This window comes from Agelaius phoeniceus, chromosome 1 (genome assembly GCF_051311805.1).
Source record: "Agelaius phoeniceus isolate bAgePho1 chromosome 1, bAgePho1.hap1, whole genome shotgun sequence".
Taxonomy (NCBI): domain Eukaryota; kingdom Metazoa; phylum Chordata; class Aves; order Passeriformes; family Icteridae; genus Agelaius; species Agelaius phoeniceus.
The window spans coordinates 23,898,727-23,915,173 of record NC_135265.1 but is presented as its reverse complement, the minus strand read 5'-3'; the positions used below and the strand labels follow the sequence as shown (position 1 = coordinate 23,915,173).

Genomic DNA, 16,447 nt, shown 5'->3' with positions numbered 1-16,447 from the left:
CTTCCAGCTCAGTCCGTGACAAAATTGTTTAAAAGAACACTGCGGTTTATTACATCTTCTCCACTTGGTAAAGAAATCTTCAGATATTACAAAAACATCCAGATTAGCCAGAATTAGCAGCAGTATCTGTTCTTCAATTTAGGTCTAGATAATGGTTGTACAAAATTTCATTAGAAATGGAAATTATTTAATGTTCCTTGTACTGATGATCTCATAATGCACTGATGCTTAACTCTGAAAGGACCAGTCACAGGCTAATTGTGATGGTAGCAAAGACAATTCCATAGATTATTGTATTGTCCTCACACTGGGAGTCATTTAATAGGAATACTGTACTTCAGTGCCAAGGATTATATTGCAGAGTTAAAAAGGAAGGTTTGCTCTATGCCAAGGTCTCACCAGTCCTCAACCAAAATTATGTACTACACTGTCATGGAAAATGTTCTTAAAACCCAGGAAGTCTAGGTTCTGAATCTCTGTTTTTTCCTCCTTCCTCCGTGCAAGGAAATTCACAAGTGAATGAGCTCAGTGTTAATTCAGACAGTCCCCTGCACACATAACCTGGGTGATGCTGAGGGCAAGTTCATGTGATCCAAGGAGGTCACTGAATAAGTACCTGCTGCTAGGTGATCTTTGGTTTCATTCTGAGTTACATTGACATCTCACCTTGGAAGGTAGAAAATGTAGATGAAGCCTAGCTAAGATCTATTGTAAGTCTGATGTTCAAGGAGCATTAAGCCTATAGCTCAGAGGAGGATAATGCCTTCTCTTCAAGTGTTATGCAATGAGGATCACATGTAGAGACTCTTGCACAAGGCCTGGGAGGGAGAGGCTCTCCAAGAGAAAAGGGACTGATGACATTAGTTTCACATTCTGAGGGCAGTAGGATTTAGCTGCAGTGGCTCAGGATGATTGCACAGGCTGACAAGCAATGGGTGTCATGTTTGAACCTGTTTTCTAGTCTCCTCCATCAAGTCAAGAACTAAACCAGCTCTGTGAAGCAGCATCTAGAGATGAACAAATCTTGTGCCTCCTCACTAGTTCTCCTGTCACTACCTCTCTTAAGGGATAATGATGCCTGTTTTTCTGGGTATGTATTACAGCCCTTATAAAGGTTTGATAACCTGGGATAGCTTTTTTCTTTCACTTCACTTGTCACCAACATTGTCAGCTGTCACTGATCTTTCCTCCACTGCTTACCAGTCTTTCCCTATAGTTGAGGGACTTCTGAAGAAAACAATGTTATACATAAATGATGTAAACAGTAACCCTTTTTCCATTGTGCAAGGGGTTCTTTAAATTTTTTAATAGGACCTTGGTTTCCACTACTATTCAATAATTTTTCTTAAAATGAATTTTATGTTTGGAGCTATCTTCTTTCAGCTGGTTAGCTTGTATTTTTTTCAAATAATGCTTTGGAAAAATGTACCTGTTTTGAAAGTGATATGCCATTCTAGACTGAGTATTGACTGAAAAGAGTTTCAAGGGAGAAAAAAAAAGTGAGGTAGCAGGTCAGTTCTGTTAAATCCTGGTTTAATTGCTGCAATTAACTCTACTGAGAAACTTATATGTCTGAATGTTGAGGGAATCTGGTAATTCTTAATGATGAAAATCTTACAGACTTGCTTTTCCAAGAATTGGGGGCATTGGGGCACATTAAATCTCATCCAGTGTGTTGGGTCCTTTTAATGGTATTCTGCCATAAATCACATTTATTCTTTGGGAAACAGTATTTCTGGTGTATAGGAAAAGTTTCACAAGGTCATTGATTGTCTAATCTCTTAGGGAATCAAACTTTGTTCTATTTTCAAAGAGAAAAATGGAAAAGATTTCTTAATCCATTTGAAATTAACTTAAAAGATAAGCAACATCTGTGGAGGCTTAAATTACTTAGCCTTATGTTCAATAGATGATGTCACCAGCTAGAACTCTGCTTGACAATATTTTAAGCATGACAGTTAACAGCCTGGTTACACATGAATTTTATCATTTATATTAGGTTTGAAATGTACTTTAGCTTTTAGTTCACCAAACAAGTCTAAATTTTGTGTGGACCAATCTGTGGATTTAATGTCTTACAGGGAGTTTCTCCATCCCTCTCTTGTGGCATTAAGGAAACACAGTCAATTTCTCCAGCCTAAAAGCAAATAAATATTTTAAAACACAATTTCAAAGCAAAAGCATTGCATAAACTTGATTTTTTTCACAGGCTATTTCACTCCAGTTAACTGGGTGTGTGTGTGATATATATAAAATTGTTAAAATATATAATTGACTTTTTAATCTTATTAATGTAATTTATAATTTGACTTCTTGCCTAATTTATTTATTAACTCCTAGTTATTGTGAAAACAGTAAAATCTGTGTGTTTTGTATCAGTGCATGAGGATCTGAGTCCTTGTTTATTATTTCATAGCTCCTAAGCTCATGCAGTAGGGTGGGAGTGAGCCTACTTTCCAAGAAGTTAAGATAACAATGATAAATTCATAAGCTGTGGAGGAACTTTGACGAGACCAGAAGCAGAACAGAGTTTCTTGCATGAGTTCATCAGGTATTTGCAGAGTTAATCCTGTGGAACAAAGGTGGGAGACTGGACTACAATTTGTCAATGTCAGTTGACAGGTAAGGATTCACTTGTCTCTCACAGGCATCATTTGGGAATAACCCATTTACTGCCACCCCTTGAGAATTTTGGCTTTAAGGTTCAATTACTTGAGTTTTCCCCTTTCTAAAATAGCCCAAACAGTAACAATCTCTCTTAGGCATCACAGTGAAATGGAAATCTGTTGACTAAGGTTTAGCCTGCTGTTGCAGTGATGCAACAAAGAGGTCCAGGATTAAATACTTCCAGATGCTCAGGCAGTAGTAGAAATGCTAAATCAGTTTGCTGGTGTTTAGGTCACAAGTGTAAATCAGATTAACAGAAAAGAAGTGGGAGAAATCAATCCTCTCTATCCTCTAACAGCAGGCAGGGCTTTTGTGAGACTTTCATGTATATGGCCTTTGTGTAGTGTCCTACAACAGTCATGTCAGCTGCTATTAGGTAAAGGGCAGATTTTGCATCTCTCAGCAGTGCTGTCCCCCACCAGTCTTTAAAGTCTCCAAAAGTCTTTAATGGCTTGAATTAGTTGAAATGATTTAGTGAAGACTGATATCCCAGGGACAAAGTCAGTCTGGAACTCATGAGTACAAAAAGATGCGCTTGTCCTTCAGTGTTTACACAAAATCAGCTCTTAGGATTCTGCAGGGATGATTACTACCTATGTAGGCACAGCTACAGCACAGTATGGAGCTTGTGGAGACCCAGTGTGGACATGGATTTTGGTACATCAAAAATTACTAAGGTCATGCAGGTGTTGGGCAAATTTCCCTTATTTCCAGAGATCAGCAGCTTTGTAGAATAAAAAGCAAAGAATAAAAACCAAAATGTTTGAAACCACCCACAAAATGCCATCAGTGCCAATTTATATAATTCCAGCATTAGCACCGGCAGGATTAAAACCATCCACATGGGTTTATGCCCATTTTCTGTTGGGAAGGTAACTGGGTCCTTCAGATAAACTAATTACAGATTCAGTGCTAATCTCCACTTCCATAATTATTGCCAAATTTCAGGAAATAAAATGATTTCTTAATAATATGTATTACTTTATTGTAATGCTTGTATATTGCCAAAGCACTGCTGAAGTTATTTTATAACTCGAGGATGGTGACCTTGTTTAGATACTTAAAGGCTACAACAGGAGCTGTTTGGTGGTTTACTGTTTTAGTGTTTGCCAAGAACTAAATCTTATCCCCATTTTCTAATGGCCATTTTCCCAGTAGTTAAAAACCTGTTCATTTTCTAAATGTCTAAAAGACATTTTCTTCACTGTTAAAAGATCAAAATGTCCTTCATTAAGGACAGGTATAAAACATAGATGTAGGAAAAACCCACTTGAAGTCAGCGTGTTGAAACTTGTTTTTTCTACAGATCCTGGGGAGAAAAAGGTCTTGGCTTCCCTCACATCAGCATCTGCCTCTAGGCACTAGAGTCCTAGTCCTCTAGGACTGACCCCAGCCCTTCTTCCCATGCTTAGGTGATTGGATCTCTTTGTCCTTCCCCAGCAGCTGCCCAGCACTGCAGGTCCTGCTGGCTGAGCCATGTCTTGGTGAGGACAGTGGGTCTGAAGCAGAACTCTTGCAGTGGGGAGCAGGCAGAGTGCTGGGGTGGCCGGAGACACATGGGGGTGTTCCTCTCTGTCCGTAAGGGATGCAGGGCCCCTGTACCATGGAGCACAAGGAAGAGTTGATCTCTTCTAAGGGGCCATGGTTGGGAGCTACTGCAGAGCCTCCCCAAGGTGCTCTTTCTTCCCTGAGCAGCTGGAGAGAGAAATGCTTATGAGAAATACTAATTTCATTTCTTAGTTTTAAGTGGATATCTTATCCCAGCTCCCTGCATGGTGAAATGAATTCCAGAAAAGGCTGTAGGGTGGAATACAGCCTCTTCACAGGCTCTTCTTCGGTGAGATGGAGCTTGGGCCATTCACATACATTAACAGACATTTACAGGGAACAGTCAGAAAAACCTGAAATTGCAACCCAAGGCCAAGAGAAGAGACTGCCCTGTGCAGTGCTTTTTGAACCCATCATTTTCTCAGACTGCAGAGTGGCAGCAGGGGGGTGTCATAAGATGTGTAGGATTGCACTCATTCTGTGCAGGCACTGTTCTGCTCTGACATTTGTCAGCTCTCAGTTTGTCATGCTACGAGTAAATTTGGTTTGCAAATGTTTCCCCTCAAGCACTGCAAGATGTATTTGCCACATAAGTTGTGTAACATTAGTTACCTCTTTGAAAATTCAATCTTTTTATTCTTGCTGATATTTTTTCTCTGTATGTGACTGATGAAGAAAGTCACCATTTCCAGTTAGCAGTTGAAAAATTAAAAGCCACATTATGGAAACTAAAAAGCAGGTATCAATAAGACAGATCTCAGATTTTCATGCTTTCCTTATTATTTTGCAAGCAGCATATGTTCTCAGCATTGAAGTACTTGTACAGTTTCATCTCTGCAGATTTACAGTCTTGTGACCCAGGTGGGTCCAACTATGGCAACAAGAGCTGATTTTATAATTTGGGCACTGTAGCAAAATGCAGAGAAACTCCCTGTACTTTATGAAGGACTGTATTTTATGAAGAACAGTTCTTGTTTTTTAAGACCAAGTTTCTTTCTCTGTAGATTGTAATGAATTCAAGGTGTTGTAAACAAGATACTGTTCTGACCCTGAGAAGAGAGACTATGCTACTCTAACGACCTACTCATATAATTAAAGAAACATGTGTAATGTGATTTTGTAGAGGTTTCTTCTTAGTTACAGCTAAAAAGAAAATGTCAACAAATAAAAAAATCTAAAATGTAATTTTTCCAGAGTTTAGGAAACTTCATTTGTTCAAGACACTTAACATGATCAGTGATTCTATTCTGACTGGGACTGCATAACCAGGGACAATATTGCATGTCACATCCAATTTTTTCCACATTCTTCTCTGTACTTTAAACTACTTTTCTTCCCAGTGGGAATGTTTGTTTTTGTGAATGTCCACAAAACAGTGCTTGCTAGTATTTCAGGCTAAAATGTTTTCTGATTTTATTGTCTTGATATTCATGATCTGCACACTTGATGGAAAATTATAAATGCCCTCACAGCTGTTTGTGAAAGATCCAAGAGTGGCAGCACAGGCAAAACAGTAAAACATTTCTCTTAAGATGTGGTGATGATGGATGGTAGTGATGTTTCAAAACATGAAGCAAGATAGACTTCTTGTGTCCTTTTAAAAGACAGAAAACAAGGTTTAACAACAGATAGAGCATATTGTTACAAGGAAGGTCACTTACAAAGCTCAGTTTCAAGGTGACAAAAAACTGGGTATTTTGGATACAGACAAATGTGTGCATAACATTTTTTTTTCTTAGCTATGTTGAAGTTGTTCTAATTATCTAATTGCTTGATCAGTGTGGTGCCTGTGTTTAGACACAGTCTGTGCCTTTGTCTGACCATGGGAGCCTGAGCATTCAGACCCTTCCCATTTGATCCTAGCAGAGGGAAGCAGCTGGAATCCCTGCTGTCCCTTTGGCTGTCACGACGGATCACAGACCAAATTAACTATTTAGAGATCTCCACATGTTTTTTCAGCTTTCTGGAGCTGAAAATGTTCTCATTAATAATATTACCAACTGGTTCTTTGGGTACATATAATATCATAAATAGCTGGAGGAACTAGGCTAGAAAAGCAATTGGGAAACTGCCATCCCACAGCAGCTGATTCTGAAAAAGAAATAATGCCTCAGTCCCTGTTTTCTGCTCAGGATATGTCAGAGGTCACCTACTCTAAATATGCTCTCAAGCAAGGTGTGCTGTGTTTGAGATGCCATTTTTTTTAATGTTATCTTTTTTCAGGTATTTTCTTCCTGTAGCTGGAATCAAAGGCAATACACTGAAAGTTCACTGCTTGAGAAGGTCTTGCACACAGTACCCATTAACACTCAAAGACATTGTACATGGCACGGAAGGTAAATATCAGGGCCTCTCATAAGTGAACTTTTATTTCCTGGAGTTCCTTGGCAGTTATCTTTGCAAATAATGAAATTCGTGGGAATCATGAGTGGATTGAGAATTTGTGTCCGTGAGGTTTTCTAAACATTAAAAATGTTTAGAATGTGGAAACAAAACTTGATTATTTAATTTCAAGTTTATCCCAAGCATGAAGTAATACAGCAACATCATGCTGCTACATTTAAAGTCTTCAAAGCTTGTGCTATAGTTGTGCATATCACAATGTATCATGGACTGTATATTTTAATCAGAATACTGAAAATGCTGAATCAGGTGATATTCAAATTTTGCTGAATGTTTTTAACCGGCAAAATGTTTTTCTCTATTCATGAGCTCTGTCTAAGCATATACATCTCTCAAGCATTTGATACACCTTTCTGTATATGCAGGTTGAGTGCTGAAGAGGCATTTAATTTTGACTTCTGGGCTCTCTTTCAGATTATTTCTGTATGCCTGTATTCATTGGATAGCATTTTCATACATTAACTATTAAAAAACCCTTTGAGGTCTGTAATGTATACTCAATTGACAGCATTGCATGGGGACTTCTTTTGCTTTGTTTTTGATTCAAGTATTTGCAGAATTAATTCCCTGTCTGCTCCACTATTTAGGTTTGGTGAGAGGAAACTAGAAGTGCAGAATTAACAGAATGCTGCTATAGAGGCTCCTATAGTAGGATTGTCTTGCTGTGGATCCTCCTAAAGTAGGATTGTCTTGCTGTGGATCTCTGTGCTTTCGATAAATATTTTTATCCTATATTTAGACAGTAAGTTTCCCTCCCCCACCAAGTCATCTTTATTGCATGCTGAACAGTCCCAGCTCTCACCCTCTCCTGGTATTCCCAGTCTCTCAGTCACTGGTGAGGCCCTTTTCTTGTTCATTATGTCCATGCCTTGTACTGGCCAGCCCAGAGCCTGTGTCCCAGCACTGCATGTGTGTAACAGAGACACCCGTGGTGTTCAACATATTCATCTGACCTTGACAGGGACTGAACAGGGAAACAGCACCAGCAGCTGAAAAACACCCCTCTTGAGTAAGCTTTTCAGGCCTGTGAAAAACAAAGGTTGGTAATAAAACACTACAGAAGACCTTCACAAAACTTGACCGTACTTGGCAGACGAAATGTCTTATTAAAAAGAAAAAATAATGTGATAGGGTCTAGTGCTTGTTACTCCTCAGTGATGATCCCCCATTAAACACCAGCCTGTTGTTAAAGGAATTTGAATGTTAGAAATGAACAGAGACTTCAGAAAGCATTCCTTCACAAAAACCCCTTTCTGTTCCTTCATGTGTGCTGTCAAATGTTATGTGCTGTTTACATCCCACTGCATCAAAAAGGATAGAGCAGAACTGGGGATGTCAGAAACAAACAGCCTATCACACATGCCATTCCTTTATGGCAGGAATGTGGGTGGGTAAAACCAAATTGACAAGAGATTTTTAAAAACAGATTTTACCCAGATCTTGCACTGACTTCTACAATAATTTTCTAGAAGAGACATTTTTACTTTTTTTATCTTTGACCTTTGTGCCAAAAATATTGCTGGTCACTAAAAGCTAAGGTGGATGCTTCTTTCCTGATGGCCTCAACTTAATTCAGGAGCTGCTGGGTTAAGCTTGACTAGAGAGCCCACCAAGGAAATACATTGCAATGTGTGTCCCTGGCACGGTCCCAGTATTTGTTCCTTTGTATAGCCTCATAAGGATATGTTAAGTTACAACATATCATTTCCACTTATCAACAGAGCAATTAAGCCATACTCATGCAAACTCTGCAGGCATGAAGTGGTTGCTTTTGGTTTTGTTTTGGCCAACAATAAATGCCAAAGCTACTTCCATTTCCTCCACAGTTGCCACCAGCTTCTCATAAAGAAGAGACAAGTCTTTTACCTTGCCTAGCAGTGGTCTGTTAAACATAGTTTAGAAAAAGAGCCCTAAGAACACTCCAAGAAATTCCTTAAGGAGAGATAACTGGAAAATTCTCTATGTGGATTCCCACAGTTTGGGAAATAGATATATGAGATGGGCACACAGATTAAAAGGACAGGTTACTCTTTGCTTTAATTCTTAATGACCTGCTGAAATCTAGGCTTAGGAGAGAAGAAGTTCCCAAATTCTGCTTACCTAATTCAGATTCACTACCACAAGCAGCCTTACAGTGTAATTTTATACAAAAGTAACCTAATTGGAGAGAAAGGGAACATCAATTGTGTAGGATTCTACATACACTGAGAAGGATTATCAAGAGTTCGACCATCTGAATACAAAACTGAACATTCCTACTGAAGTTCCCTAGGGGAAGATTTCTGTTAAGAGGAAAGGTGTTGGGTGTGTTTCAAACCTGGATCAGTTGACAGAGCCAGTTTACAACAGGGTACTTTGTGTGATAGTCTTCAGCAAAGAAGTGCCCACAGACACTGATGGAGTGTAGGAAGACAGGTGGAACTACTGAAAGCAACTTTGCCCCTAGACAGCTTCATGAGAAAAGAGGAATACTCCTGCTCTGTTCTCCCTAAATGAAGGAGTTCAACAGATGTTGCAGGAGCCCAATTGCCATATGTAAGCAGGAGTCTAGGTTAACTGTTCTGAGTTTAAATGCCCTGCACAGGATAATCTTGATATGTTCTGGTTAAAACAACATTCTATCAAAACTAGATTCCAGTAATACTTCTGTTTGATTAAACAGACATTGAAGCATTTCATAAAGATGCATGAACCACCTGGAGATGTTGTCCATGAGTTGTTCTTGTGATTGAAGCTACCAAACCAGAAAAGAAAAATAATCTCACTGAAGCTGTAGGCTAAATTCAAGTATAATAAATCACCAACTAGAAGGGCTGAGTGAAAAAAAAGTAATGTAGTCTTCCTGAAGGTAAGCGTGACTGTGTGGGTGAAAGAGAAACAATTGCCAAATAAAAAATTCTGTTGTCAGTGATCACGAGATTGTGTAGTAGGGAGCACACAAAAAGAACTATTAACAACTGTTAACTTTTGTAAAAGTGTTTCTGCTTGGGCACATAATCCTCATCTTCCATAATTTTGGAGGGATGTAGTCTCCTATCTAACAGATGTACCAATTCTATCTGTGTGAAAATATAATTTTATTTTATAAAATATAAAAAGAATAAAATTATAATTAGTCTTCCTAATTCAGTAACTGTAAAGAGCAGTTTACACTTCAATACTACACCTATTGATATTTTTGTTCTCAGTTCTGTAAGACTATTTAGAGCCTTTATTAATCATAATGCATTATAAACCAACAACCACAATAAATGTATGCTTTGCTTCTTGTATAATATTAATGTTTAAGTTGAAGGCTGCATTACATGAAAGCAAAGCTATTGGATTGGCTTGGACACCAAGCTGTAGGGGTTTAATCCAGCCTCTGCCAGGATGATTGAGATGATTGTCATGTAACACAGCACAGCAGCAAGAGAGGAACCCCAGATTCATTTTAGGAGCTCAAGGAGCCACACACTTATTTATCCATTGTGTTTGCATCACATTTTCCCAGAAAGTATTCTGCTCCAAACAAAGCCATTGCCCAAATGAAAACCCTTCTCCAGTAAGTATTGTTTTGGTACAGTGAAGTTCACATGAAAGTTAAGGGCTACTCCTCCCACAGATTTCCTGCAATGTGTGCCGTAGGGCACAGGCCACATGTCTATGTAGTACTCAGTATTTTATATTGGCTCTGTGGCTTTTAGCTCTTGGCTGCAAGTTCCATCTTTAGAACTTAAATGCCTTGATGAAAATTATTGTTGGCTGGTCACAACTCTGGAGCTCAACCCGGGGCCATAAATTCAGCAGCAGTGTATCCACTCAAAGTCCAGTGATACAAATATGAAACCTTCCTACATTTTGGCATGGGGAATTGCCAAGCTAGAAGATAGAAATGGGTGAGCTCAGCTCCCCCAGCTGCAGGGCATCAAAGCCTGTCCCCACAGGTTCCTCTGATATCCCTTCTGCTCGAGTCCCTTTTGCAGGTCTTCATTTTGTCCTCCATTTTCTTAATATGAAAGAGATGAAGAATTTTCAGAGATGTTGCCCTTGGAGGTCCCACTCTTCAGCTTGTCCATCCATAAGAAGCTGTCTGGAGAGTTAATAATTTTCCCTGTGTTACTGGGTGATGTTCTGAACACAAGAAAAACAGGACAGTGCAACCATTCAAACTCCTATAAATGAAGTATAACACTTTAGTAACAGTCATTGCCGGCAAACCACTCTCTTTTGAGACCTTACACTCAGAATTCTTGTTCATCTGAATTATTTTTAACACTTCCCAGTATAATAAAAACTAAACTAAAATAAAAATATGTAGTGTTTACTAAAGGAAGTTGTTCCATATAGCTCTCTGAAAAAAAAATGTTGTCTGTTTAGACTGCAGTTAGAAGTATAATACTTGAATCGCCAGCAGCACTGAATTTTAGAAAGGTGTATTCTGATGAAAAATGAGTTTTTATGTTTTAAGTTTATGAGTTTTTTTTTATGAGTTTTTAAGTTTTAACACCTTTTATGTTACAATTTATTGACAAATAAGGCAAATGGCAAAAAGTACTTTTGAGTTCCTATAAGGTACACCAAATGAAAAAACCAAAACAATGTAAAGCATTGTTTCCCTCATTATTCCTGAGGATTTGACAAGGAACACAGCTAAACTTCATTGGGCTCAATGACCATCAAGGCCTTTTCCAACCCTGGTTATTCAGATAAGGTAAGACAGCCCACAGAAGAGGACAGGTCCATGGGTCATGCTGAGGCAGCACAGGGACTTTACAGTGATCCCAAGTGAAAACCTTGTGGACTGCAGAGAAAGGAAGGAAAGCATTTGAGTCAAAGAAGTCACTCTGGTTACTGTAAATATAGGATTTGTTATTTTTATTTTCTTGGAATTGTTAATAAAGAAATAAGAAGAAAAAAACCCAGAGGAATTGAAATGAGAGAATGGAGAGAAGGGAGGTCACCTTGGGATTAATCACTGCAACACACTGAACACAGGCACACATCTTTGTAAGTGATTGAAGATTAAGATTTAACTCTGCATTACCAATCTACTGCTAATTTCTGAGCATTTTGAATTACTGACAGTATCCCTTAACTTTAGCATCTACTCCCTTAAGGCTGATTGTTCTTCCTTGTATTTGAAGAGGGCAGAACAGAAGCTGCAGGCCAAAACAAATTTGTCTGGTTCCGGCCCTCACAGGTCCCACTGTACTGAAAGTTGTCAATACCTGAGACTTTCAGATATGTTACATCTTAAATCAAAGCCTTTCATAAAGTTAGAATATAAGCCTAGTCAACATTTTCATGCATTCATGCAGTATCTTAAAGGTGATTTGGGCCTTCTGGGTGCTGGTCACATATGCCCATACAAAATTTAAAAAAACCCAGAAAATACCAGTACATTTAAATTTAAGGCCACTTACAGCTCTCATCCTTCACAGGCAGCAGGAACCACTAAGCCCTTGGAATTCAGGCCATTACAAGCACATCTCACTGTGTTTGGAGCTGACTGGCTTGTAAAAAGTTTAGGGCAGAAAACTTCATTGGTATTTTAGTATGTGGCATTTCTCCCATTCTGGTATTTATACATATTCGTAGTTATGCTGAAACTGTCAATACATAATTTTTTTTTTCCCATTATTGATTTTTTAAAATTTTAATTGCCTGACCATTTTTTATTCTTACCATCATTAATTGTGAAGACTCAAAAAACAATTTAAAATCAATTTTATGAGTCCAAGCTAACAGGCAAACAAACAGTAACAGTCTGAAACTCAAATCATATGTCAGTGTTGGCTTGCTCAGGAAATGCAGATACACTTCTGCAATGAGAATGCCAGGATGGCAAATAGCATTAATTTTTGAATAAACATTCAATTTTCCAGGAGATTTATGTCCTTATATAAGTAAGTTTAGTAGAAAGCTACACACATAGCCCACATTTCAGATTCAGATTAACAAAATCCCCATAAAAGGTGACTGTTAGAGTCCCTCTTTGTGGATGAGGTTTTAGCCTGAAGAAATCCAGGTAGATCGCTCCTCTCCATGTAATAGAAAACTGTTAACTGCATCACTGGCCATTGTAGTATTTAGGTGAAGCTAGTCTTAAATTATTTAAGAAGGAAATAAAACCAGCAGTCACAGTTAACTAAATTAAACAGTCATATAAAATGGAGGATGATTATATCTTTTAAACTCCTCTTCTGGAAAATAACTTAAAAAGTAAGAATGAATACTAAAAGCAAAGATGTCAAAGATGACATGAAACTTGTGGTTTTGTCCCAAGATGAGCAATAATGTCTGAAGAGCAGAGCACCGAAATGATGCATCAACTGGAATGAAAACTTCCACTTCAAAGGTCTGATATATCTAAAAAAATAAATATCATAATCTGTAAAATAAACCGGCACATTTTATAATTTTTAAAACTTCTTGTAAGGGGTTTACAAACTGGAGGATACACACAAAATAACTAGTCCAAAGAATTCCTTAAAAATTATAAATTATTGGCTACAGTTTCTTTAATGGAGATGGCAGGAGTAGGTCCCACATGAGTCCATATATAGCCCTTCTCTGGCCTTGTAGGAACAGTAGGGAAGGGAGATGATCGAGACTTGAAATATTCTGAAGGTGCATGACAAACAAATTCTAAATATTCCATTTTTCTTGGGAGATCTTCTTCTGGTCCTAGAAAAAAAAATAAATTCAAAGACAAAACATAAGAGCATAAAACTAAATATGTTGAATAAAAATATGCCACAACAGGCAACATTCCCTTACAGAATTTGTCTTTGCAATCCATGGCTTTCCTAGGAAGGCAGCCTCCTTTATTAGGCAAGAAACCTCTACCTTTAATTTTGCTGGCCTGATCTTCCCCTCCATCCCACTTGAAGCACTCTAATATTTGAGTGAATACTGTAGTTAATGTATTTAAAATACATTATATTCTATTTTATTAACTACAGTCTATTCTATACTGTAGTTAATTTATTTAAAATACATTATATTTGTGTCCTGCCTGTTAGAAGGACTTTTCTGAATTACCAATTTTATCATCAGTAGCAGAACAGTCTCTGTGCCAGTGCTTGCATGCTATGTTAGGATAAAGATCAAGTAATTCAGGTCACTTTAAAAGAAACAACTTGGACTGGTATATCAGAATCAAAGTTACTATGGTTTAAACCTATCTATAGAGCAATAATTTAATCTTTAAAGCTGCACAACTGTAATTGTACCCACAAACTGTACTCAGATAATCACAGTATAAGATAATCACATACTGCAATAGCAATAATCATATTATATATACAAGATAAATAAAAAGTGTTATTATAGTAAATGAGATGTTTACAAGATTGGAGTCTAAAATGTGGAACGTGCATAAAATACCTTGAGAAGCTAAAATGTTCATTTAAAGAAAACAACTGTGCATTAGCATAGGCACATCCAAGTAGTTGCACAAAGTGAAGGCTCAGAGATTACCTATGATATAGGATGCGGGGTCAAAACAGTCTTTGGGGCTGGCTTGTGTAGGAATGAGCCAGGTTAGTGCAGCACTCTTTTCACAGTATTGGTCCTGAATAAACCCACGGATCTGAGCGTAGTACGTTCTTCCATCCTGCTCATCAACCACTGAAACAACGTCTCCAATTTGGTAGTACACACCCTAGAAGACATACAAATGACACTGAAATCAAACAGCCCGATTTTCGTCAGTTTTACTTCACATCTTAAGTATCAGTACCCAAAATTGTCCTCATTTATGCCAGTCTTGACAGGCAGCTTCAATTCAGCCACATGCAAAAGAATGGTGGCATAAGAAAGAAAGGGGTTTTTAAAACAGATAAAAAGAACACAACCCCAAACGAGCCTATTCACAACAACACTGCAAAGTATCAAAGTAGCAACATTCTACATAAGGAGGACAGAAGCTTTGACATAGTTCTTAGGAATTTCTGATAAAAACAGACACACAAGACAGTAGTTCTTTTCTGAACTGGTCAACAGCAAACAAGAGATCCATCTGGAATGCCAGGCATGAAGCATCAGGTCCCTGGAGAGTATGGAATCTCAGGCCACCACTGGCTGTGCAGTCTCCCACTGCCTATCCTGACTTTTTTGGGGAGGAAAAGGGGGAAAAAGCATTCTGTTTGCTTGTACTGCTGGGAAACAAAAGCAAATTTCAAAACTTTAGAACATCAACACTTTGGCATGCTGGTAAAGCTGCTCTCAAGCACGAATGTGAGGAGGCTCCCTCTTGCTTCACTGCAAATGCCAACAGATCTTGTTCCCAGGGTGTTTGGGACTGCTTGCACCAGCTCTCAAATGGGAGCCAGCTGAGATGCTGGGGCACTGCAACCCACCCCCTGTATGGGAAATATGTTCTGCACCTAAGGTAGGAAACATCACACAAGTCCAAATAATCATCCCCAGTCACTTGACCTCTGCACAGTGCAAGTTAAGTTTAAAAATGCTGACAGCAATAATTACAAAATTGGAAGAGAAAAAGCTGGGACAATGGTAGCTATTTAAGCTACTTAGGTAAACTACCCTGCAAGACTTAACGGCAATAACTATGGCAAACCAAAATCCTACACAACTGTTAGGCAAGGAAGAACAGTTTCTGTGACTGTATCTCTAGAGCTTTCACTGTCCATGATAATTCTTGACATTGGAAACAGAAACAGGAGAATCATTTTTGAAAACAGATTTGCATCAACCATACCTTATAAAAGATTGATTCTGCTGTAATTATAGTGGACACAGACTCAGGAGCTTTGATGGGCTAAAAAAAGAATACAGAAATAGAAAATCAAGAGCATTAAAACAAATCAACCGTAAAGTTCCAGAAATTGTTTTTCTTTTTAGACAACATACAAATACATTATCTTCTAAGAAAACTAGCAAACATCATTACACGAAAGCTCAAAGCAACAGAGCTGACGTTTTCAGCTCCACGATTTTATGTGGAGAAGTGCGTGCTGAACTCCCATGACCGCTTCCTCGTCCCACTCCTCCCGTGGGCTCCGTGGCCGCCCCAGCCCGGCACAGGCTCCCGGCACAGGCGCTCCGCCTTACGTTTTTCAGTTTGAAGATGTGCCTCCTGCCCTTGCCCTTGGTGGAAACCTTCTTCTCCGCGGCGGGCGCAGACTTGTACTTGGTGTTCCTGAGCCGCGCCGAGCGCCGGTGGATCTCCTGCTTGCTCTGCGGGGAACAGCACCGTGAATACGAGGGGGACGGCCCGAACACCCCGGCCCCGGCCCCGCCCAGCCCCGCCCGGCCCCGGCGGCTGCATCGCCCTCGGCCTCGGCCTCCTCACCTGCTTCCCGCCGCCGCCGCCGCCTCCGCCGCCACTGCCGCCGCCGTTGCTGTGCTGGGCGGCGGCCGCCGAGGTGGTGGCGAAGGCGGCGGGGGGCGGCGGCGCCGAGCGGGCCGTGCAGTTGTTGCACAGGATCTCGCCCTGCCCGCCCTTCTTCCACATGGAGGAGGACGTGCTGCGGCACACGCTGCAGGTGGGCTTCAGCCCCAGCGGCATCCTGAGGCCGGCGTGGGGCCCGCGGGCCCGACAGCGAGCGGCGGGAGCGCGGCGCCCACAGCGGCCCCGGCGCCGGCCCCTTCCCGGCGGCGGCGGATGTGGCTGCGGCGGGGCCGGGAGCAGCAGGGCCGGGCCTGCCCTCTGCTGGCGGCGGCCGGACCCCGGCCCCGGGACAAACGGAGCCCGGCCCGCTCACGGGCTGCTCTCGCCTCGGCCCGAGCCGTGGCACAGAGAGCGGTGTCCCGTCGGTCCCGGTGACGGGGGGAGGCCGGCCGGGGGAGGCCCGGTGGTGCCTTTGGGGCTGGTCAGCCC

At 40.2% G+C, this 16,447-nt stretch overlaps 1 protein-coding gene across 1 annotated transcript; it reads right to left on the bottom strand.

Annotated features, from left to right (window-relative positions):
* Positions 1-11,448: 11,448 nt before the first annotated feature.
* On the bottom strand, positions 11,449-16,372 carry GATAD1 (GATA zinc finger domain containing 1). Its single transcript, XM_054637600.2, has 5 exons — positions 15,920-16,372; positions 15,679-15,804; positions 15,326-15,385; positions 14,083-14,266; positions 11,449-13,287 (listed from the first exon to the last, which is right to left on the bottom strand). Exons 1-5 carry the CDS (start codon positions 16,133-16,135, stop codon positions 13,097-13,099), a joined length of 777 nt encoding a protein of 258 aa, XP_054493575.1. The 5' UTR covers positions 16,136-16,372; the 3' UTR covers positions 11,449-13,096.
* Between the last annotated feature and the right edge of the window lie 75 nt (positions 16,373-16,447).